At 47.2% G+C, this 25,238-nt stretch overlaps 1 protein-coding gene across 5 annotated transcripts in view; it reads left to right on the plus strand.

The window, feature by feature from the left end:
• The first annotated feature begins 33 nt into the window (after positions 1–33).
• TPC3 (two pore channel 3) overlaps positions 34–25,238 on the plus strand; it is a 38,713-nt gene continuing 13,508 nt past the window's right edge. The window contains exons 1-9 of one of the 5 annotated variants that reach the window (XM_023618423.2): positions 34–236; positions 9,262–9,350; positions 10,365–10,479; positions 11,459–11,587; positions 15,399–15,515; positions 15,612–15,730; positions 15,914–16,015; positions 16,766–16,892; positions 18,645–18,846. In XM_023618423.2, the coding sequence (XP_023474191.1) occupies positions 162–236; positions 9,262–9,350; positions 10,365–10,479; positions 11,459–11,587; positions 15,399–15,515; positions 15,612–15,730; positions 15,914–16,015; positions 16,766–16,892; positions 18,645–18,846 (1,075 nt within the window). In that variant the 5' untranslated portion in view covers positions 34–161. 5 annotated transcript variants of the gene reach the window in all.

Below are 25,238 nucleotides of genomic sequence, written 5' to 3' on the forward strand. Positions count from 1 at the left end.
GCCGCGCCCGCCGCTAGCCCTCCGCCCTCGGGGCCGCAGCGGGCCGTCCTCGCCGCGGTCACGTGAAGGGCCGCTCGGAGCGCGCGGAGCCCCTGCCTCCCGCCGGCCCGAGGGCAGAGTCCGCGGCGGCCCCGACGCTCCCGCATCCCGGCCCGGCCGAGATGCCCGGGGCCCGCCGAGCCGCGGGGGTGCGCCGCCCGCACCCGCAGCCCCCAGAGGAGCCGCCTGCTCGGGAGGTAAGGGGATGACCGTCCGCGCCCGCAGGGAGCCCCAAAGGCTTGTGGCGGTGCACCGACGGCAGCGTCTCCTGGCCCCCCAGATTTCCCTCCAGGAAACCCCCAGGGCTCCTCGGTAGAAGGCGAACCCACGAAAAACCCGCGTCGGGTGCTGGGAATGAGGGTCCCGCGTGGGGAAGCTGGCGAGGAGCCCCTCCACCCTGGGGCTTCTTGCGTCCCCTGAGTCCTCTGTGTGCGGGAAGCGCACAGCTGGCTGGAGCGCGTGGGCTCCCCTCCCCGGGCTGCAGCCCCGCAAGTTGGAGTCGTTAGGGGAGCCGTCAGACCTGCACCCCGAGGCCCATCCGGAGCCACCTCCCCCAAGCAGGGGCCGAGCTGGGATCCGCGACCGGGGTCGGTGTTGGAGGTCCAGTCCCAATGTGGCGCGCCCCGGTGCGCCCCCCGGTCCGGCTGGCCCGTGCACGCCGCACTGCTATCCATGGCGGCAGGAAAACGACCGAGGGTCCCATGGCAGGGTAACGCCCGGGAAGGAGGCTGCAGGATGTGGGTCTGGGAGTGCTGATGCAGCGCTGGCTCTTCCGATGCCTTCGGGACCGAGCAGATGGGCTGCACAGCTGCTCAGCTCTGTTTTCGCTGCGACAGCCTGAGCTCCTTTGGACGACTTGGAGCTTCCAAGCAGCCCTTCCCGGGCTGTTTCCTTTCGCTGGACAAGAGCTCAGAGAGTGGAGGCAGGGCTCCAAGGGTAGGAGCCCCGGCTCTGAGTCAGAAAATCTTAGCTGGGGAATGAGGAGATGCTGGGGCTCGTCTCCTCCTCCAGCCTCTGGTTTCCCCTGTGTAAGGTGGGGATGGTAAATCACACCCTACTCGGAGGAGTCATGAAGACCAAGTCAGTCAGGCCCAGGGCACAGCGCCTGGCACAGGGTATTGACAGCCAGGCTTTGAGCCTCTCCCGGTCCATTCATGTGTGCTGCATGTCCTTTTGGTTGTGCAGGTGTGTGGGAGGTGAAAGGTGAGCTGGCCCCTTCAGCTCGGGGCTGCTGTGTGGCCCCTGCCTCTTCTCACTGGGCTCCTGTAGCCTGCTCAAGAGGGTCCACAGGACAGGTTTCTGTATGGCATTTAAAAGCTCTGCCTGGTGCATCCCACCCCCCCCCCCCCCCCGACCCGCCTGGCAACGACGGTCTCCGGGTCTCCCAAAGGGGCCTGATCACTTCCAACAGGTGGATTCTACCAGGTCCCTTATCCCTTAACAGGGAGAGGAACAGGTCAAGGAGAAAGAGGAGGGGAAGGATTCTTCATCTCCAGCTCTGACTCAAGCCGGGTCTTGGTCCCCTCAATCTGCAAAGCGATGGGCGTGTGATTGCTGGAATCTTCAGTGCAAAGAAAATATTGTTAGCTTGAGACTGTCAATCCTCATTCTGTGTCCTTAATCCTTCTTTGTCTAAATAAGAGCAGAATGTAAAGAACTAATAACTTGAAACTTCAAGAAATGCAAGAAGGACTGACAGCCCAGAGTCCTGGCCGAGTTTGTGAGTCCTTTGGCTTAATGCATGCCTGCGGGGGACCAGATATTTATGTCTCTGTGTCTTTCAAAGACCTCCCCCAGGGGAGCAGGCTTAAAAGGTGAGGGGCCTGGTACCAACAGCCTGAGATGACAGTGATGGCTGAGTCATCAAACCAGAGTTGCTCCTGGACCTCCTTCCCTCCCAGGCTCTGACCTCGTGCTTGGTGGTCACTATGACCTGATTGACCTATTTGAAAGTTAGTTTGGGGTCACTTAACAAGAAACTGTCTAGTCACCTGAAACGTATTTCCACCCTCTCCTTTGAGGTAGTATTTTTAGAGCCCTTTTCTGCCTGGAGTTTGTTTTGGCAGCTGCTCAGATGGCCGTGCACGCCTCTGGTGCGTTTACCAGCTTCGAAATAGAAACAGCCCAGCGCTCGTGATTCTCCACTTTACTGTTGGTTGCAGTTACCTGGGGAGCTTTTAGAAGTATGTCTGGGCTCAAGCCCTTCCCCTGAGATTCTGATTTAATTGGTCTGGGTAACAGAAACTTTAAAGCTACCAAATGATTGGAAAGGGCAGCCAGGGCTGAGAGCCTGTGACCTATGCTGTTTCTTTGTGACTTAATGTGATCACTTCTTGATTCATTGTGCTTCTTTTTGAATGTTCGTATTCTTTTTTTGTTTTTTTGAGGAAGATTAGCCCTAAGCTAACATCTGCTGCCAATCCTTCTCTTTTTGCTGAGGAAGACTGGCCCTGAGCTAACATCCGTGCCCATCTTCTTCTATTTTATGTGAGACATCTGCCACAGCATGGCTTGACAAGCAGGGTGTAGATCTGCACCCAGGATCCAAATCAGCGAACTCCAGGCCACCAAAGAGGAACATGTGAATTTAAGCCCCGCTCCACCAGGCCAGCCCCTGAATGTTAGTATTCTTAAACCTGTTCTTCAGGTCTTAGACTACCCTGTCCTCGGCTCTTGGTCCCCTAGTGTTCTCTTATAGCAATTTGCAGAGAAGTTCTTTGCAGGAGGAAAATAGCCGTGACCAGGAGGGCTTGGGAGAGCTGCAAGCTGAAATTATGTGGTCACAAGCTGAAATGCCCACAGGGGCCAGGCAGCAACATTGGCCTAGGTGGGAATGACTCAGTTGGGGAAGGGAGTGGAGTTTGTGGTGACCTGGAGGGCATGTCCCCTGTCCAAAGAAGACCACAGCTATCCACCTCCAACTGGTTGTGGCCATACAGGCTATCATAGATTGCAAAAATGTCCACAAATTCTTCCCATCCCTGGATGCTTTCTCCCTTTGCAATGTGCTCTTGCAACTCCTTACCTCAGGAGGTGGAGTCGATTTCTCCAGCCCTTGAGACCAGTGACCTTGAGACTTCCTTGGGCCAATGGGACATTAGCAGATGTGATGTAAGCAGAGGTATGAAAAATACTTGAGCATCGCTGCTTGCTCTCCTGATGCTCTTGGGAACCCATGGACCACCACCGTGTGAAAGCCCCCTGGCTAGCCTGCTGCGTGATGCATATGGCCAAGACGTGTGAATGTGGCTGTCCTGGACTGTCCAGCCCCAGATGACCATAGAGATCAGCTAAGTTGGCCCAGACCAGAAGGACTGCCTGCGAGACCCACAGAATTTTGGAAAATAATAAGTATTTGTTCAGGTGACTGAGCATCAGGGTGGGCAGCAAAAGGTTACTGAAATACAGCCCAGCGTTGCCAGATGTTATGCTCTTTTAAGGAGAAACCAGAAGTTCACATTTTTGTGTAAGTTCCAGTTTTTAAAAAATTTGAATTAGTAGCCAGCATCCATAAAGCACTCTCCGAGCCAAACAAAACACATCTTTAGGCTGCGCTTGGCCTGCAGGTTTCTGGTCTTTCTGCATAGAGGGACATGGGTGTTTATACTAACACTGAATTGCCACCTAATCTTTCCCCCTTCTTGCCCCGTCTGCTGTGCCCCAGCTTACCCTTAGCAGCTGTTTCTTTGTATGAAATGCCCACAATATATTTCCCAACCCCGGCTTCTCATGGCAGTCTCTCCATATGGAAACGGAAGCTGTTGGTGTTGCCAGTCTTCATGGAGAAAGTGACATTTGAGCTGGGCCCACAGTGAAGGAAAGTGGAAAGGACATTCCTGGTTTTGAGTGAGCATGAGCTCAGACACGGAGTGGGGCTGGTGGTGGGACAGTGGACAACGAGTCTACCAGTTTTAGCCAAAGAAGAAAGTTCCTGTAAGGAAAGTGAGGGAGACAAAGTTGGAGAGAGAGGGGAGATTGGAGCCCCAAATGCTAAGCCAGGGGTTTTACATTAGATTCTGTGGGCACTCAAAGAGAAGTCACTTGAAGCTTTTGAGTGGGGGTTGCGTGGGAAAGCAATGGTCTATTCTATGCTGTGCGTCACTGTGCCCATAACCTGTGGGAGGAAGGAAGGGAAGCAGAGAGAGACAGACAGAAGAGATAGTACTTGTAGTGACAGAAGCATTTAACTTAAAATTTATGGTAATTTCTCTTTACCTTAAGTTAGGGTTAGTTATGTTAATTTTCATGTATATCTAAACAAGACATATCAGCTTTTTTCAAAGCAGTTCTATCAAGAACTCTGTGTTTTGTCAGAGTTCTTGTTGACTGACTCAGAGGTGTCTGGAGTTTACGGTTGTTTATTCCTGCCTCGGGGGCTTAGGGACGAACTTCCTTGCTCTCCACTGAAAGCTTCTGGAATCAGTCTTGCTCTCCCTCCTGAACACTCCCCTCCCTCTCTCCCCAAGGGGTTCTGAGTTATTCACCTTCCGCAGAATGAAGGCTTACAAAGTCGGAAGGGTAGGAAGAGAAAACACAAAAATCTTAAGTACAATTTTAAATCTTGGGGAGAGGAAAGGAAACATCACCGCTATGAAAAAAGCAGAAAAAGAAAATCAAGAGCAGTCGATCATTGTCACAGTGCAAAGAGAACACAAAACATACGAGAAGCAGAAATGAAATGGCCGTAGTTAGACCAGTAATTTTCAGTCTTGGCTGCACGTTGGAATCACCTGGGAAGTTCGAAAATTTTGTCCTGGGTCCCACCTCCAGCAATTCTGGTGCAGTTGGTCTGGGGAATGGGATCTTTAAAGGCAAAAGCTCTGAAGGTGATTGAAATGTGCCCTGGGAGTTGAGCATTACCCCCCTGGCCATCACCAGTGCCGCCCACAGGCTGGGCTGCTGCTTTAAGGCAGGAAGCCACACGTAAGCTGCAGCTGGGGGAACATCTGCTCTGTGGTCTTTGCCCTTTTCATGGTAAATATGGGCAGTGGTTCCCACGTAACCTTGAAAAGTATGTGCAGTTTTGGAGCAGCATGTCTCACCTAAGCCACATTCATGGGATGGGTGGAAACACTTTGTTTTATGGGAAGATACAAGTGGCCTTAATACAAGTGAGAATGCTCGTGACAATAGGTCTGCGTGTTGAGAGTACTTCCTCCCAAGCAGAAATGGGCAGGAGACAGACATTGCACACAAATGGGATGGAGGGAAGGAAGACAAGTAGGACCAGGAAGTATAGCCGACAAAACTTGAAAAGGTGACAGAAATTGGAAATGTGATAGTTGGTAAGAATGGGAAAGCTTTGAAATGTTAATGTAGAGGTGAACTAGCTATTATGCAAGTGTCAGCGTATTTAAATATAACAGGCATGAGTTCAGATGGCAAGGGGCTTGGCAGGGGTGCCCTGGCGCTTATTTCATTCAGTGTCGGGAGTCTGGGTGATGGCTGATGGAGGTAACCCTCAGGGCCTGCCTGGCTGAGGAATTGCTGCTGAGCATTTTTTTCCATTCTCCATCTAGAGCGTGTATGAATGACCTCAAATCCACCACTGCCAAACCGCTCATGTTTGTGGACAAACGGTTTCACTGGGACTGGAAGCATGTCATCTTTTTGGGGGGACTAGTAGTGGCTTTAAGAGATTTTGCTTAAATATATATTTTAAAAACCTTAGTATCAGAATTATTTGCTGTCCCAGTATGATCTTTTTGAGGCTTAATGCAATTTTCTTCAAATTAGTGTGCATTCATTAAGAAAAATCAACTCATTGATGCTAGGCATTTCCTACCTAAAACAGATTTCTAAGCATATCCTGGGGAACTCTCGTGTTCCTCAAGGTTCCAGATGTTTAATGGGAAAATATTTGGTAGTAATAGATTTTTCTACTAAAATATTTTTTAAACAAAAGAAAAGTGTGTGATAAATGTTTAACACATTTATGTGGTGCTCCTTGGTTTTTAATAACTTGCCTGTAAGAATTGCCGTATCAGCCCTGAGAATGCGTGCAACTCAAAAGGTGGTGGGTTCTTGCCGCAGTTAATTCATCTGTGAGATTATTATTTCACAGTGATTTTTAATCCAAACATTTTTTAAAAAATGTATTACTTTTATCATAATTAGTTTTATACACATTTTTTTTTAAAGATTGGCACCTGAGCTAACAACTGTTGCCAATCTTCTTTTTTTAAAAAAATATATTGCTTTTATCATAATTAGCTTTATACACATTGTTTTCTTTTGCTTTTTCTCCCCAAACCCCCCCAGTAGACAGTTATATTTTAGTTGTGGGTCCTTCTAGTTGTGGTAAGTGTGACCCCGCCCCAGCATGGCCTGATGAGCAGCGTCGTGTCCGCGCCCAGGATCCGAACCCGAGAAACCCTGGGCTGCCCGCCGAAGTAGAGCGCGCAAACTTAACCACTCGGCCACGGCGGCCCCCTGGGCAATTTTTAACAGCTTTATTGAGCTATGGTTGATACACACTAAACTACATGTTTAAAGTGTACAGTCTGACGAGTCTTGGCCTATGAATACACTGTGATATTAACGCCACATTCAAGGGAGTGCACATATCCGTCGTCCCCAAAAGTCTCCTTGTGCCTGTTTGTAATCCATCCCTCTCTCCATCCCCTCCTCCTCCTGTCCCCAGGCAACCAATCCAGTTTCTGGCACTATAGATTAGTTTGCATTTTCTACCTTTCTATAGATGGAATCCTATAGTAAGTACTCTTTTTTGGGGGAAGAGTTGGCTTCTTTCACTCAGCATAATTATTTTGAGATTCAGCCATTTTGTTATGTTTGTCAGTAATTCATTCTTTTTCATTGCTGAATAGTATTCCATGGTATGGTTGGAATCCATATTTTGTTTATCCGTTCACCTGTTTGTAGACATTTTGGTTGTTTCTAGTTTTTGGCTATGAAGCTGCTGTGAATGTTAGTATACACATGCAACTTTGGAATGGCGTGTCTAACATAAGCCACATTCTCAGGTTGAATGTGCGAGTCTTTCTGTGGACGTATGCTTTCTTTCTCTTTGGTAAATACTTGGAAGTGGAATGGCCAAGAAACTACCAAACTGTTTGCTAACATAAATGCACCATTTTCCATTCCTACCAACAATGTGTGAGAGTTCCGGTTGCTCCACATCCTTGTCAACACTTGGTATGGTCAGTCTCTAGTTTCAACCATTGTGGTGGATGTGTGGTGATATCTCACTGTGGCTTAAGTTTGCATTTCCCTAATGACTAATGATATTGAGCATCTTTTCATGTGCTTATTTGCCATCCATATATCTTCTTTGGTGAAATGCCTATTAAAAGACTTATCTGGATAACTAATGTTTGTGTTTTTAAGGCGATGTAACTTATTTTTTTTAAAGTGTTGTAATGTGAAATAAATTTAGGAAACACAGTTCTACTGTGTCTACAAATATCTAGTATAAATATTAGATATGAAAATTAGATATAAAGTTCAGAATGTTTTGACCTCTCTGAATACATCACGCATTTTCAAAATTGACTTACTTGCGCAGTGCAAGGTTTCCATTTCAATCCTGGCAGGAAGATGTCCTCTGTTTTAAAGAGCTAACTCAGGTAATCAGTTGGATAATCAGGTTGTTTTTCCTTCTGAAGTACACAGGAAGGTCTCTGTAGCTAGTCTGTGTGTATTCTTTATCTGATTTATGCAGAATGAGAAATGTGAGTCATCTCAGATGGGGACCAGCCTTACTGTCATGGGGAAATGTCAACTAAATTTCAACATGCCCCTTTGGCTGATTGGACATTATCAACCACTTTAAATCATATTAAAGTTGGTGAGAAGCAGGAAAACGTGTATGCTTCTGTGCTATTTTGAGGCGTATAAATTGTGTAACTTTCCGGGAGGCAATTTGGTAGTACCTATCAAAATAGGGAATGCACATACCTTTCATCCAGAAGTTATGCTCTATCCTACAAGAACACTCATATGGCACCAAGATATGGATGCGTATATGTGTGTGTAATATTTATTTAAAAATATTCAGTGTAGGGGCTGGCCCCGTGGCCGAGTGGTTAAGTTTGCGCGCTCTGCTGCAGGCAGCCCAGTGTTTCGTCGGTTTGAATCCTGGGCGCGGACATGGCACTGCTCATCAGACCACGCTGAGGCAGTGTCCCACATGCCACAACTAGAAGGACCCACAACGAAGAATATACAACTATGTACTGGGGGGCTTTGGGGAGAAAAAGGAAAAAATAAATAAAATCTTAAAAAAAATAAATAAATAATATTCAGTGTAATTCTGTTCAAAATAGAAAAAGAGAAAAAGGAAACTACCTAAAGGAAGAGGTATTTATTAAAAAGAATGAGGTAGATCTATAAATACTGTTAGAAAATTTTTTTTCCAGTATATATTGAGTGAAAAAAGCAAGCTTTGTGTCACATGAAAACAATTTTATAATTTTTTTTTTGAGGAATATTAGCCCTGAGCTAACATCTGCCACCAATCCTCATCTTTTTGCTGAGGATGACTGGCCCTGAGCTAACATCCGCGCCCATCTTCCTCTACTTTATATGTGGGACGCCTACCACAGCATGGCTTGTCAAGCATTGTGTAGTCCACACCTGGGATCCGAACTGGTGAACTCTGGGCTGCAGAAGCAAAACGTGTGAACTTAACCACTGTGCCACCAGGCCAGCGCCCAATTTTATAATTTTTAAATTCTGTGTATGTATAGGGTGGAGTCATACCTCAAAAAGGAGTTAGGTTCAAAAGTCATCAAGAAAGGAAATAACTTACTTGCCAAAATGACCCTTGAAAAACCTCTAACCACCCATCAAGTAGCATAAATATAATTGCATGTTTATATATTTGTGCACATATATGTAAATACATATTTATATATATTGTGTCTGTAACCCTATATATGTGTGTATAAATATACCACTGAAGTACATGTACATATACTATTCAGTGCTTTCTTGTTTTTGTTTCCTCCTCTGAGCCTATATTTGAATTCAAGAAAGTTAGGTGTGCCTGTGTCTCGGCCCCTCTGTAGGGTTGTCAGTGCCCAGGAAAACGTCTGGCAGTGTACAGACAGTACTGCTGATGTTGGTTGCTCCCTCAGAGAGTGGCGCTGAGGGAGGAGCTGATGGGGAACTTCCTTTTATACTGATACATAAATATCAACAAAAAAGCAAAGTGTTCTTTCCTACTCTGACTATTGTGCTCTGTTACTTTCTCCCAATGAGGAACAGGACCTTCTCCTGGCAGCTGCCTATGTTTCTGATGCCCAGTACAACAGGAATATTCCATTTGAGACATCTCCTCAGGCCATCAGGTAATGAAAGTGTTACACTGTCACGTATGGAACCAACCATCCTTTAGCACTTAATATTCTTGAACTGAACCCAAGCTGAAGACACTGTTTCCAGAAATGTCTTGAGAAGTGTAGAGGGCATGGCACATAGATTTGGATAAAATCCAGTGCTTTTTAAATTTTAAGTTTTAAGAGCACGGTGCCTCAGACATAGGGAAGCATTCAATAAATGTATTAAGGCCAGTTACATGAGTGAGTGGCTAACATCCCAGAGAGGAGACATGGCACCCAAGCCAAAAACATGTCATCGTCTTTTCCTCCTAGACATACTTGTCCTCTTAGAGCTGCCTAAGTGGAAAGAAGACTTTTTCTTTTTCCTTTCTGTGGCCTTTGGATGAGATCTGTACATTTGTTCTTTTCATGAGAATTCAGCTTTTTCTCCCTCACTCCCTAAGAGTTGAACTAAGACCAAAGATTTGGCTCAGAATAAGGGGAAAACATTTTTTATTATCAGGGCTAAGCATCAGTGCCCCCAAGAGCAGTGAATGCTTCATCCTTGCGTGCTGTCGAGCAGGTTGGGGGCACTGTGCCCCCAACAGGAGGAGAACCGTGTAACAGTGAAATCTCTCCGAGTCCACCATGTCGAGATGAGATGACGCACAGTATAAGTCAGTCAAGCTGCCATGCCACAAAATAATAGGTCACTTTAACTGAGGGTTTCCTCGGCATCAGTCACTGTTCGAAGTCCTCTAAAAGCACTCTCTTCTTATCGTTCTGAAGAGGAGGGCACTATTCCTAGTTTGAGACTGCTAAGAGAATGTGCTTTGAGATACGAAAATATTCTTGATATTTTTTCTGTTAGCATTTTGTAGTGTGTGCTCACTTACAAGCTGCCCCTCGCTCCCTAGAATTTAAAGGAAATGTGGAAGAGCCGTCACTTAGTATTTCACCTGCCGACAGGCTTCTGGTGGGACGTTTGAGTGCTGTTGACCTCCTGCTCCTTGTGTATAACCGCCTTTGTGTTTTCCTCTTCAGACTTTACTATTTCTATAACCACTGGACAATGCAAGCAGCCACCTACTTCTTTATTTGCATAGACCTTTCTCTCGCCCTCTTCGAGGAACCTGCGTTGTTTCCACTGCCTTTCTTGGTGAGCATTCGAAACAAAACGGCCAACTGGACTCTGCCATAGATGGGCTGGGCCCTATGCCTCTTCTCCTTTTTGTTCCCTCAAATTTCAATAAATATGAATTTGGCTTTATTTATTTATTTTATTTATTATTTTTGAAGAAGATTAGCCCTGAGCTAATATCCGCTGCCAATCCTCCTCTTTTTGCTGAGGAAGATTGGCCCTGAGCTAGCATCTGTGCCCATCTTCCTCCACTTTATATATGGGACACCTACCACAGCATGGCTTCATAAACAGTGGGTAGGTCCTCCCCTGGGACCCGAACCGGTGAACCCTGGGCCGCCAAAGCCGAGCATGCGAACTTAATCACTGCGCCATCTGGCTGGCCCAAATTTGGTTTTATTTTTATTGCTGGGGGTTGGAAGAATTCTGCCTACTCCCTGAGCTGATGCTTTAATCATAAGGCATTTTTAATGGAGTGGACGTTTTTGGTCTTCTGTGCATACCAGGATAAATCGGAAAGACAAACGATGTTTTAAAACCGTATTTAACTAGTACGAAGTACATGATGTCATGTTATAGTGTAATATGTGACTTGTACTTGCCACATTTCTGGCTTTTTTTTGTAGTCATAAACCATTAGAGTATTTATCGGGGCTTAGTAGCTGATCACGTGTGATTTTAAGCAACCCCTCTGCCGTCCCGTCCCTGACGTCCCCTTTTCTGGGGAAATGCCTCCGGGTCCTCTGGTGCTGATGCAGCCCCTCCCAGGAAGCCCTGCCAGTTGGGTCATGGAATTCCTGGTTCAAGGGCAGGTTTCCTTTTAAGAGGAAGAAGCCATTCCAACCAGCAAAGAATTTTGCTGCCACTTTCAGTGAAATTAAGGGACATTGCTGATTCTCAGAGGGTGGCATCAAGGTGGCATCAGGGGGTATCAGAGAGCTAAAGCTGAGCCTCCGCATGACAGATGCTGTGCTCAGGCTCTGTTTTCTGCGTGCAGGCCACCTCCATAGTGGAAGTCCTCTGCCTGACCGCGTTCTTGGGGAGACTTGTACATTTTGCGAAAGTCACTCCTCAGATGGTTTTCTGGAAGGACACAAAAAACATCTGCATCATGCTAACGATAGTGGTGAGTGCTCATTACAGTGCCTTTAAGGGTTTATGGGCAAAGGCAGAAACTATGAAGAGAGAGGACTTGATGCATTTGACTCGGTTAAAGCAACAGTGACAGACTTGGGCACGGCCGTCACCATTAGCGCCTGCAGACCACATCTGGAGATCCAGTAGGGCACAGTGGGAGTATTCTAAGCTATCAGGAGCGCTTCCAAATTAAAGGGAAAAAAGAGAGAAACTCCAGCAGTGCTGAAGATAGGTGACGACATCTCGCAAAAGAAGAAATAAATAATGGCAGATATGGTAAAATGTTTAACTTCACTAGTTAAGGATATATATTAAAACAACAATAAACTCCCATGCGTGCCTATAAAACAATGTTAGCAAGATGGAGAGAAAACAGAACTCCCTACTCCCTGCTGGAGGGACGAGTAAGCTGTCTTTCTGGACGGCTGTTTGGCAGTTCCCATCAGAAGCCTTCAGTGTGCACACTCCTGCATCCTGGACGTGCATTCCTGGGAATCCATCTTTAGGAAAGAAGCATGTGTTCAAAGATTTAGCCACAACGCTGGTCATGGCTGAGCTGTTCAAAATATTGAAAAATTGGAAGCAACTCGATTTCCTAGCAATATATGTGTGTTGAATAAAATTTCGCACATCCACACAGCCCTATAAAATAGTGTTAAAGGAGCATATGTATCTCTTATCAGGGAGGGGCTCTTATCATCCATTAAGTCAAAAGAGCAAGTTACAGTACAGTTGGATCACATCTTTCGTTAAAAACAAAAAAGGAAAGAATGTTATACGTTCATGGAAAAATCTGGAAAGATGTATGCTAAGTAGTTATGCCGAGTGAGGCAGGGTAATGCGTTCTGAAAGGCTGCTGTAACGAGCAGAGAGGCCACCTCCATCATTAGATAAGGGTAATTTATACTTCATCTATCAGCCCAGCAGCTAACACCCCTGAACCATGGATCTTTCCAGTTAGCCCAAGGCCCAGTCTCCTTGCCCCTGAGCCATCCATTCTCAGAGCTTCCACAAACACTTGGTGAGAGAGGGCCCCATGCTGTAGCTGATACTGGTTTCCCCTCTCAGTTTCTTTTCTCTGTGGCCAACTGCTTGCTAATCCTTTCCACATGAGTGTTTCAACTCAAATACAGTGGGACCAAACCCACCCTCTTCTTCCCCTCAGCTCCCCTAGCTGTTTTCCGTCGTCTGTGGTGCTTTGTCTCCCATCACCCTCCTAGTCAAGATGCTCTCGCTTCCCTCTCGCACCCGGCCTCCCCAAGCCCCCCTCACGATGCCACTTGCACTGTTTCCCATTCTCCCTGCGGGGACCATAACAGAGGATTCTGATACGGCTCCTCATCGTCCCTCTGCTGCGCGCCGTTCTGTTCCCACGATGTAGTCCAGGTCCCTGTCACCCCTTTCGAGAACTGCCATGGTCACCTCAACCTCGGATCCCTGACACATGCATTTCAGATGCCGCTGCTGATTAACTCTCTGGGAGCACACCTCAGATCACTTCCCTCTCTTGCCCAACAATGTCTCCGAGCTCAGCAGACTGTTGAGCTCCAAGCCCCACCAGTCCTGCAAACGTCTTTCACACGGTGCCCTGCGCTCCAGCCGGCCCAGCTGCCTGCTGTCTGACACGAACCGCTGGCTCTTCCTCTGCTTGCTTTATCTCTTTTGCCTAGAGTGTCTGCTGTCTTTTCTCCCCTTTTCTCTAACTATTTGTTTTGGGCATTTGTTTTGGGAAAACTGTACAGAAAAGGAAGGAGGGAGGTTATTTTTGGAAGAAAGAGAAATCCAAACAGTATAGAATGTATAAAATGGAGAAGTCAGCCGGGCTCTTCTCCTCCCAGAGGTGTGTCCTTCTTTCATGACCCTTTCTGCCGCATGGCCCCTACCAGGCCAGGGTCTGTGTACCTCTTTATCTCCTAAAAAGTCAGGTCGTGGTGCTCCCCCACATGAGATTACCCAATGGCTTTCCGTCTCACGGCAGAGAAAGGCCAAAGTCCTGGTCACAGTGGGGCTCTGGCTCCCTCCCCCTTTACCGTCCACCCTCACCTCCTCCCACCCTCGCCCTCTCCTGCTCTCTCTGTGGTGCTGCTTTGGCCTTTGTACCTTCCCCTCCCGCTTCTGCACCGCCTCCCCTCCTGGCCCACCTCCTCAGAGCAGCCCCCCTTCCCGCACGCCCTCAGCCCTTTGCCTCGCCTGGGTTTTCTCCAGAGCAGGCCCCGCCACCTGCTGCAGAGCATATTTATCAACGTTACTCTTCTTTCCTGCTGGAATATGCGCTCTGTGAGGGCACTTTCCATCTAGCCCTCCTGCTCTCTCTCCGGAGCTGGAACCACACTACACAGATGAGGCACTCCGTAAACACGTGTGGAGTGAAGTGAACGAGGACACACTCTTGCCCCGTCCAAGTCTGTCCAGCATCTGTTACCAGGAGGGTCTCACTCCTTTGCCCCCATTGCCCTGATATGAAAGACTTCCTGGCTTCCGCAGGTCCTGGGAATAAGACTTTACCTTTTTAGCCTGGCCCTCAAAGCCGCCTGCCATCAGACTTTGTCACTTCCTGACCCCCTGTCTCCACCCCCAGGACCCTCTGCTTCCCAAATGTACCCGATAGTTCTTCCCTGAGACCCCCTTTACTGTGCCTTCCTGCCCTGGCTCTTGACCTTTCTGAGTTTTGTCCTTTTTTTCAGAGGAAGATTCACCCTAAGCTAACATCTGTTGCCAATCTTTCTCCCTTTTTTCTCTTTTCTTCCTCCCCCCACAAAAGCCCCAGTACATAGTTGTGTATAGCTGTAAGTTCTTCTGGTTCTTCTGTGTGAACCACAGCATGGCCACTGACAGACCAGTGGTGTGGTTCTGTGCCCAGGAACCAAACCCAGATCACTGAAGCAGAGCGAGCCAAACTTTAACTGCTATGCCATCAGGGCCGGCTCAGTTTTATCCTTTTAAAGCTCTGTCTTTGCTTTAAGATTACATCATGGGGTGCCTCCTCCATGGACCCTCCTCAGAAGTCATGACCTTGGCGGTCTGCTCATCCCTGCTCTGCTGGGGCAGCCACGCCAGTTCCCTCCAAGGGGTGCCCAGTGCAGCAGCCAGCACCACCTCTTTCTGTCTGTCCCATCTTTCCTGCCGTGCTGGATCTCGCTGGATCTTCTGTGCCTTGGCACCAAGGGGACCGAATTAACATTTCTGATGATGGTAGATTATTCTGTTTTACTTATATTTGTCTAAAATGCACTGGGTTCTTCTTTTGCCCTGTCCCCAGGTGATCACAAAACCTGACATTAAGAAGGATCAATAAGGATTTTCTATATTCTAGATATTCTCACCTCTCTTACTAGACTAGACAACCTCTTTTATATATCAAGTTCAAGAAAAGTTAAAGTTAAGTAGGATGTAGTGTGAGAGCATGTAGCCGTGTGGGTAACTGCAAGGACTCTGGTGTCAGACTGCCTGGGCTTCAGTCTCAGTCCTGCTCCTTATTAGCTGTGTGACAGGGCCACATGCTCACCCTGTCTGTGCCACAAGCACCTCCATCCAGGAATGGTGCCCACCTTAGAGGGGTGGTGAGGATAGCAGAATAATTATGGAAGATGCTTTTTATACTCCATGGCACGTAGTAAACACACAAATCACAGTTGCTGTTAATGTCATATTACAAAACTGGAATTATGCTGTTTATCAAACTTGCTTTTTGACATGACGTATTGTGCCCCTCCCTCTGGCCAGTGAACAGGCATCCACACCATCACTTCGTCTGTCCCCAGCAGCGTGGTCCTGACATTCCTGTCCCGTGTCTCTCACAGCTGACCCTGATCGATCTGATTGTCTATGGGTCCCTGGAAGCTGTTAACATCCACAGCGTTCGATGGTCAAGGGCTTTAAGGCCAGTGTTCCTAATTAACTTCCCCGAAAGTCGTCAGGTAAGAATATACTCTGGCATACACAAGGGCGTGGCTTTCATTTTCACAGAAAATTGGCTGATTTCTTGTAAATGAAATTAAATTTTGTCTCCGCAGATCCGCAGGGCTTTCCGAAGCATCCGGAACACACTGCCTGATATCCTCTATGTCTTTCTCCTGTTTCTCTTCAGTGTGCTCATGTTCTCCCTCATGGCCTTGAAGCTTTTTGGGGATAGGTGAGCACGCTGCTTTGGAAGTTCCTGCCTGTGAATTCTCCCAGGTTTGGGTTCAGCCTTTTGGTGGCAGAATCTGTCACCGGATGCCATCATCCTCATTCAGACACTCCAGGAGTGCTCTTGAAAGGGAAAAGTGTATTTGTGTGTGTGGGTTTTCACTTTGTGCTTTTGGTTCCTCCTTAGGGGTCTTAAAACAGTGGAAGGGTCGCCCTACTTCACGAACATCCTGGACATAGCGTTTGAGCTCTACGTGCTGGTCACGACGGCAAACAGCCCCGATGTCATGTACGTGCATCCCCAGTGCAGGTGCATGGACAGCTGTTCCCAAAACAGAGTTCACTTTCTTAAAAGCAGCTGTCGCCTGACACTAGCAGGGCCTGCCTCTGGCAAACGTCAGCAAGGTGAAGTTCCTGGCCCTCCTTGTGTTCTCTGGGGTCTCTCCTTCAGACCCTGGGCTACCTGCTGTGCCAGCAGCCCCAACGTCCCCTCCTGTACGAAATCTAGTTTCTGTTATAGGTGCACTGAGCATGCATCCTGATTTAGGCCTCTTGTCTGGTGCAGTTATTAATGGTGCCCTTTCCATTCTCATTGTCCCAAAGTGGAAAGAAAATTATCTGGCTCACCAGCAAGGCAGTCTGGGGTCCCTGCAGAGTCTTGGGTATAGACTCAAGCCGTCCTTCAGATTCCCTCTGTAATTCTGTGCAAGTTGCTCTCCTTTCTTGGCCTCAATTTTCTCACTGTGAAGGGAGGGGGTGGTAATGGGGGATCTCCAAGGTCCTGCCTGCTTAGAAGGTGGGCACCCTGATAAGGCTCTAAGAAGTTCTGAAGGCAAGTTTGGAGCGAGCCGTTGAGCATTAGGGATGGTGATGGCTTTGAGGCCCCATCACACCATATGGGGGAGAGTTAGAGTGACAGAATGTTTTCCTGTGCCTGGTGCACATGGGTGGTCCACATGGGATGTCACCCAAGGTCAACTTTTTTGCACTGTGGACCTAGGGTATGAGAAACCATGAGAGAGAAATGATTTCCTTCTAGGATGCCTGCCTATGACTTCAACGGGTGGTATTCTCTGTACTTTATAACCTACATCATCATCAACACCTACATCTTCATGTCCGTCTTTCTGGCCGTGGTCTACAACAATTACAGGAAACACTTAAAGGTAACGTTCGTGAGCGGGGGTCTGGGGTGAAGGACAGGCTCCTGGACTGGGAGCAGTGGCAGGGAGGCTGGCAGATGCATGTGCTAAATATTTGGAAGCGTCCTTTTTCTTTTCACTTGGGTGAATCTGAAGACTTCTTTCGCGTCTTACTGTCTTCTGCTGAGTGAGTGAGTTCTTTACCAGTCTCTGCAATGGTCTGACAGTGTGTCTGAACATCGTGGGCAATCGCAGGTCCTCGCTTCGCTCCTTGCTCTTAATGCATCAGGTTGCTTATGGCTCCTTGAAACGTTTTCTGTATGACTGGGGATCGGGCTTATTCTCCAAGCTTCCACCTCCTTTTCTCCCTCCAGCAAAAGCAGAAACTTCTTAAAGCCAACAGTGTCTGCCCTGGTACCTGCCTGTTTGATTTATGTCTGAGAATTCCTGGAGGTGTTGGGTGGGCAAAGGCTTCTGAGGATGTAAGGCGGAGGATGTTTTATTTATAGCCCCGAATCCACCGGGATACCTCCGCGAGCTCACCTGCCCGCCCTGCGCTGCCACCCAGCGGCACGCATCTGCTTGGCTGTTTTCTCCTATTGTAAAACTAGTGCACAGAGAAGCCTTTCATCAAAGGATCATTTTCCTTTAAGGGAAGACATGGCCTTTTGTTTTTTGATCCTCTTGGTTCTGTTTTGAATTTTTCATTGCCCACCAGGGGGCAAGTAGAAAGTAGAGAACTTAAATGTTTGCTGCTGAGGAGAAGCGGGTGGCGGGGCTGAGTGTGAGATTTGGCCAAACTGGCCTTTGAAGGTGGCTGGCCTGTCCAGGTCCTGAGGAGTCTATGCACCACGGGCACCTCAGCTGCCCTGACCCCAAGGCCAGGCCTCCCAGAGACCCTCCTCCTTCTGACCTGCTCCCTCTGGGCAGAAAGAGGCTGTCTCAGAGAGACTGCTGTGCCTCTCTTCTCCTTCACTGCAGGACAGAACTGTTGTCATGCCTCTCCTCCCCCAAGGAAGTGTTTCTTTTAGTAACACTCCTCAGAAATTAATCTTCTGGAACATGGATCAGTCAGCAAACACATCTGACACATGCCTTATGTGCCCAGCGCCATACAGAGTTCTGAGGCGTCAAAGATGATTAAGACACAGCCCACGCCCTTTGAGAATTTATAGTCTAGCCATGGTGGCGATGATATCGGGTAACAGGCTTACAGGGAGCAGTAGAGGTGGGCACTGGGTGGCAGATTATAACCTGAGAGGGCTCCCCTCTTCTGGAAGGTTCCCTGTGGTCAGGCCAGATGGCAGCTCCTGGCAGGCCCCAGCTGTCCTTTCCGCCCCAGACCTCTTTCCGGACCTTTTCCAGCCAAGTTTCACTTCCCCAACACTCCTCCTCGTCCTCTTCTCTTTCTTGGTTGACTTAATGGTGGACCTCTCCTCTCCTTCTCCTGGTCTCCCTCTCTCTCAGGAGCATACCTGATTTCCTTCCTTTCTGGAATCTTCTCTCCTCCTGGGCAGAGTGGGGTTGGCACCTGTCTGCCTCCTGCTGCTGTGTTGCTCACCACACAGATTACCCCTCACGGGCTCTTGGTAAGATGCCTTCTTTTATGCAGACGGGTTAGCTACGCGTACCTGGAGCCGGGAGGGGTTATACCTTGCTTGGTACTGGAATCATCAGTGCCTTCTCTTGGGCTCTCTGATGACCTTGAAATGTGTAGTCAAGAAATGAGGGTTTCTTGAATCTTTCTCTTAAAAAACACAATTCTGTTTTTTAAAGAATGAGATTCGCAAACTGGCGTACCTGAAACGTCACAAAATGATAGAGGCTTTCAACCTTCTGAAAGTCCAGGTGGGCACAGAGTTTGTGGTGAAGGAGGCCCAGTGGAGGCGGCTGGCCAAGGTCGTGGCGCCGGACATCAGCAGTTCCCACCTGGAGCTCCTCTTGAGGGTCTCCGACGAGGGACAGAAGGGGCACGTGGGTAAGAAGCCTTGGCCTCGACTGTTCTTCCCTGGGTGTTCAGTAGCAGGGGTCTTCTAAAGGGATGGGTGAAGCGGCACTATTGTTCTTTATTTTTTTTAATTTGCAAATAAAAATGCATATGGACACTCCCTGCTGGCCAGAATACAGTGGAATTAGGGTCCTCACGCTGTGCTCTCACAGGGCTGTCCCCGTGTGTGTTTGTCAGCGTGTAATGAGCCATCCAAAAGCCCTTACCTTGTAACACGGTCATTCACTCCGGGATTCTGTTGAGCTAACATCTGTTGCCAATCTTCCTCTTTTTTTGCTTGAGGAAGATTGGCCCTGAGCTAATATCTGTGCCAGTCATCCTCCACTTTATATATGGGTCACTGCCACAGTGTGGCTGATGAGTGGTGTAGGTTTGCACCCAGGATCCAAACCCATGAACCCGGGCCACCAAAGTGGAGTGTGCCAAACTTAACCACTGTGCCACAGGGCTGGCCTCTGGGATTTTGTTTCATGGAGGTCATCTAAAGTATGGAAAAGAGCTATATAAATAAACATCTAAATTGCATTCAGCATTTGAAAGTAAAAAGTTAAAAGTAACTTAAAATGTATGTGTTAGTGGTTGATAGTTGTTATTAACAACGCTTAATACGTGTGGCAGGCTCTTCACGTGTGAGGCCTTGCTGTGATTGCTTTCCATGCACTGTGTCTATGTGGTCCTTCCCCAGACTCACTGAAGTGGGGGGGGATTTGTTAGCCACATTTGTCACTATGGAAACTGAGACTCAGAGAGGTTGAGTAGTTTGTGAAGGCCTCTCAGCTGCAAAGTATTGGTACAAGCCATCTGACTCCAGGGCCCGTGCTTTCTATCATTGTGTTAAACTGCCCCAGATTCTGATAGTCACTTAATGGGAAATTTTGGTGACATTAAAAATGACTGTAGGGGCTGGTCTGGTGGTGTAGTGGTTAAGTTCACATCCACTGCTTCAGCGGCCTGGGTTTTGTGAGCTCAGATCCTGGGTATGGACCTACATACCACTCATCAAGCCATACTGTGGTGGCATCCCACATACAAAATAGAGGAAGATTGGCACAGGTGCTAGTTCAGGGACAATCTTCCTCAAGCAAAAAGAGGCAGATTGGTAACAGATGTTAGCTCAGGGCCAATCGTCCTCAAGCAAAAAGAGGAAGATTGGCAATAGGTGTTAGCTCAGGCCCAATCTTCCTCACCAAAAAAAAAAAAAAAGAAAGAAAGAAAAAGAAAAAGAAAGAAAATGACTGTGAAGATGAGGTAGCAATGTAGAAAGATGTGAGGTGACTGAAATATGTCCCAAACACCCTCATTTTACCAGTTGCAAGAAAAGTCTAGATGGAGACACACCAAAGTGGAATGGTAGGTGTGATAGGATGTAAACTTACATGAGGCAAAGACTCTCAAACTCATCCAGCAGAGCCAGAGGTTTTGTTAGGACTCCATGCACATGTGAGAAGAAAGGAATGACAGTGATTCATCCTCCGGAACTTACGTGAGAAGTCAATCCAGTGTCCAGGGGGAAAAGAGAAATGTATAGCAAGACCCTGTGAGTGGGTGGTACCCACGTCTTCCAAGGAGAGTTTTGGATCCAGGTGGGCGAAGGCTTTGCCCGCCTAAGTCAGCAGGATTTGACAGGTGCCCTCTAGGGGGCCCTGAGCGCATCCCTTCAGCCACCGGCTTGATGTCATGGCTCCCAGTGTCTGGTCGGGAGCCAGGCTTCTCAGGCCCTGGACAGGTTGCTTTGGTGCCCTGCGGCGGATGCGCAGGGAGTCGCTGTGCCAGCCAGCATGTCAGGGGGAGGGCTCTGCTCATGGTGGGGGCAGGGCGCCTGGCGGCTGGCAGGTAGCCCTTGAGCGCGGTGCTTCACCAGCTGTGACAGTGAAGCCATTTAGTACCCAGCCTGTTATGGACCGATACTTTGGTAAAATACAGCAACAGTGAATAAGCAGAAAAAGGAAATAAGATGCATAAACTCCAGGTCCCGATTTTTCATTATGAGAGTCAGTGGACATGAAATGATCCTGTCAATTGTCCTGCAAGTTTCTAAATTTTCAGACTTATCTCATGGAGGGAGGGGAACACAGGACAGGCCACAGTGGCCCGGGAACTGCCCTTTGAGGAGCCCTGCGCTAGTACTTAGAGGGGGCCGGGGGGCCAGGCCCCCGGATCTCCCACTCCAAGAACTGGCCCAACTTCAGGCCCTCTGTCTTTGAGAATGCCCCTTTGATGAGTCAGCTCGCACCTCTGCTGCTTCCGGGTGGTTGAGACTCCGAAGATACTGATGAAGCTTTAGGGCTTTATGAACTTTCTTTGCAAGTCCTTCTGTAAAGTGAATTCCTGGATGGCTATTGAAAGGTGAGGTTTTGCAGACCCAGGGATGGGGGCTCTTAGGAGTCCTGGTCTGTGAGGCGTGGTGAGGGAGGCCTTCACACGGGTCTCTCCTGGTCCTCCAGAGAAGATGCACTTGGTCACCAGGACATACTCACATGAACAGCGTTTCTCCGTTTGTAAGGTCAGTCTAACTGTCGACGCTTGTTTCCCAAGTGGGAGGATGCACTGCTTTCGTCGTCTCGACAGCCTCTCCCCTGTTCTGGGCTGACAAACAGGGCGGCTCTCACCACGTTGGTCAGCTGTGTAGGATAATTATGAAGCACACCGAACGCAGCTGAGTTCTTCTGGCCCCATGTGTACCATTCGGGTGTACCATTCCGTGGTACCTCTGGAGAGTGCCCACAAAGATCTGGGTACAAAAGACGCCTGCCTGTCTGCACAGGTTCTTCTCTGAGTGTGGGCTGCGGCCCTGGACAGGGTGACATCTGCACGAGTTACCAGAGGAGGCTGGTCAGTGACAAAGGGAGCCTAGACTGCAGCCTGGCTGAAGCCCTGGCTGTGCCATAGAACGTGGTCATGCTGGTCAGAATGGCTACAGCTCAGAGGAAGCGTGGAGTGGTCGACATTTTACTTCCTGCAGTGGGGGGAGACCTCATGTCTTTACAGTGGTCCACGATCATCCAAGAGAGAATGAAAATCGGTGTAAGTGTTGCACACTTGTGAGAAATGTGGGCATCTGCTTGGGTGAGGCTGCAATTGCAGCTCCCTGGGCAGAATGCAGAGATGCCAAAGACCAACCTTCCGTCCCTCCCGTGAAGCCCACGATGGGCCTGTTCTGAGCTTTTCTCTATTAACGTTAGTGTACTTCGTTATAGACACATACGAGTATAGTCATGCCAATCGGTATGCTGCAATGGCAATATGGTTTATAGCTTGAAAACTCTACTTCTTAACATAATTGATTTTATAGTGTGATATAAGACAATTGTTATATAATATTTTAATTTTGGTATCATGAAGGACAAAAATATTTATACATGGGGCATAGCATTTTAATTTCTTGGCAAGTCTTTAGGTAAACACAGATTATTGACTATTTATCTCAATATTCATTAGTGCAGTGCCCCGATCTCAATTAGTACTTCGAGAAAATACATTTGAGGAACCATAGGTAGTTGACTCACTCTTGGCACTAAGGACTTGTGAGAGAAGTATAAAACTCTAAACGCTGTATCCACATAATTTAAGGGAGTAAGTCTGTAAGGCCTTGTAATTTACAATATCATTTGGGATTTACAAAAGCCAATTGATAAATACACAAGTTTTTAAATCACAGCACAGTTTAAATCATGTCACATGGTTCTAATCCATGTTTAGTTTGTGGACACCTAAATGTTCGCTGAGATCATGATGCCGAATGACCCGTCAGATAAGGGGGAGGAATATGAGGAGTTCCAGCCATTTTAGCCTCTTTGGAGAAAAAAAATTTGCATGCACTAACATGCCGTATTTGCACTTGTATTTACACTGGATAAAGTCAGGAAAAAGACACGAAGCCACGTTTTAAACCTTAAATCACAAAACAATTTATTACTTTTCCTAAATAAATTCGGATTAAAATTTTAAATTATTTTAATTTGATTTATCAAGTCATTTTATCACATTTTAATTTTTTTGTCAAAAGTCTTCAGATTGTAAATTTGTAACCAAATCTTTAAAATGTATGTTTTTACTGAAAAAAATAATGAAAGCTTGTTTTTTCCCCTAATAGCCTTTTTGCAACTAATAATTGCTGGCCTGTTAATTTGCATATCTTTTCTTTATTTTTTTTAACTCGGTAGAGACACTAAGAACATTAACCAAAGTTAGAATTCCCTGGTTTCCATTTGATTTTAAGAAATTATAGAAATACTATTTAAATTAGTATTTTGTTGTTTTACATATTTTATACTTGTGGGGGCCAAGTTTATAAACCAACTTGTTAATTCAAGGTTTTATCTGGAGAAAATCATTCTAAGACCTAGTTCACATGATACTTAATTTGTTTAGCATTTTTAATACATTTGTGCAAGCTAAGAGTTTGTTGCAGATTTTTTTTAAAGAAAAAATGGTGATCATTGAGCTTGACCTTCCTTATTTTCTTCACCCTGGTGAGTGTTTTTGGTTGTCTGGTTTATTTTTTGAGGGGCAGCACATTTGAAGCGTAAAGAATTTTTCCTTGATTTCTTACTTTGGGGAGAATCTGCAAGTCACTACTCGGAATGTAAGGAATGGATAGTATTCACCTTAAAATGATTAAATTAACAATTCCTTGAGAAATTGTTCCCTGTTATATTAGTGCTCCAGGGCTGCCACGGCAGGGTACCACACACTAGGGTCTTCAACAGCAGAAGTGTATTCTCCCTCCGTTCTGGAGGCTAGAAGTCTGGGATCAAGGTGTTGGCAGGGTCGGCCTCTCTCCTTGGCTTGTAGATGCTTGTCTTCTCCTGTGTCGTCACCGCGTCTTCCCTCTGTATGTGGCTGTGCCCTCACCTCCTCCTCTTATAAAGACACCAGGCACATTGGATTGGAGCTCGCCCTCATGGCCTCACTGCAACTTCATCTCTTCTTTAGAGGCCCCGTCTCCAAATACAGTCACACTCGGAGGTCCTGGGGGTTGGGACTTCAACATGTGAATTTTGAGGGGCCCCAGTTGAGCCCTCAACTCCTGTTTTGCTGGTTCTGCCCATAGGTTGTTGCCCTTCTCTAGAGCTCTCTTCTGTGCCAAGTTGACCTTCCCCCATCTGCCACACAACTAACCTGCGAAACGCGAGTGTTGTTAATCTTCTCAGTTTATCAAAATCTCAAACTTATGCATTGGCTCTGGGAAGACAGAGCTGCCGTGGTTCTCGTTCATCGGCTGCAGAGTTTCCCACTCACACAGATGTGAGTCCAGCAGGCCTAAGGCTCCAAAGCCGCAAGATGACAACACTGACAAAACTCACACGTGTGTACAGTCGGCCACCGCATAACGATGTTTCAGTCAACGATGAACCACATGCACGATGGCGGTCCCATAGCATCAGTACCATAGAGCCTAGCCGTGTAGTAGGCCATACCATCTAGGGTTGTGTAAGTGCACTCTATGATGTTCACACAATGATGAAATCGCCTAACAGCACATTTCTCAGAACGTATCCCCCTCCTTAAGCAATGCATGACTCTTGTTCTCTTACTTTCTACACAGCAGTGATTTCTGATGCCTGGGTGTCCACAAGACTCCTTTGTTCAGCTGACACTTTCAAAGACAGTTTTAATAACAGGAAGTCAAACAGAATTACATGTTTCCCAATGGTCTCCACGCTGCACAGGCAAGAGATGGCAATACTTCTGTGAACATCGGCACTTTTCCCCTTGATCAGCAGTTATCAGCATTTGGGGTTTCCAAGGCTGAACACTGGCATTCTGTTAGCGCCAAAAGTGTTAAAACTGAAATCTACCGTAAAACTGAGAAACATAAAACTTACAAATATGGAAAGAAAGGGGCTGAATAGAATTAATCACAAAGAGAATATGGAACAAGTAAAGTATCTACAAAGAGGGTTGGGAGACTGGTCCACAGGCTAAATGGGGCCCACGGCCTGTTTTCGTAAATGAAGTTTGCCTGGAACACAGCTGTCTTCCTTCATTTATGTGTCGGTTATGGCTGCTTTCATGCTGTAACAGCTGCAGTGGGTAGTTGAAGTGGAGACCATGTGGCCTAGAAAACCTAATGTGCTTATTCTCTGGCCCTTTACAGAAAAAGGTGGTGGACTCTGATCTCCAACATAAAATATCAGATGGGTACAAATCCCTTCTTAACACAAAATTCCTATGGTTTTGATTCTCTTTGTCCTTTCTTGTTCTGTCGACTCTTCTGAAGTAAGAGATTGACATCTCAACCCAGTGAGACTGGTGGGTTCTCTGTTGGCCGAGGTTATTTAATGACCGAGGTTTTGGCTGGATTCCTGTCAGTAGATCACTCTGAACACTATTTATGGTTGTCACATCAGTGTCTCCCT

Source organism: Equus caballus, chromosome 15 (genome assembly GCF_041296265.1).
Source record: "Equus caballus isolate H_3958 breed thoroughbred chromosome 15, TB-T2T, whole genome shotgun sequence".
In the NCBI taxonomy this organism is placed as follows: domain Eukaryota; kingdom Metazoa; phylum Chordata; class Mammalia; order Perissodactyla; family Equidae; genus Equus; species Equus caballus.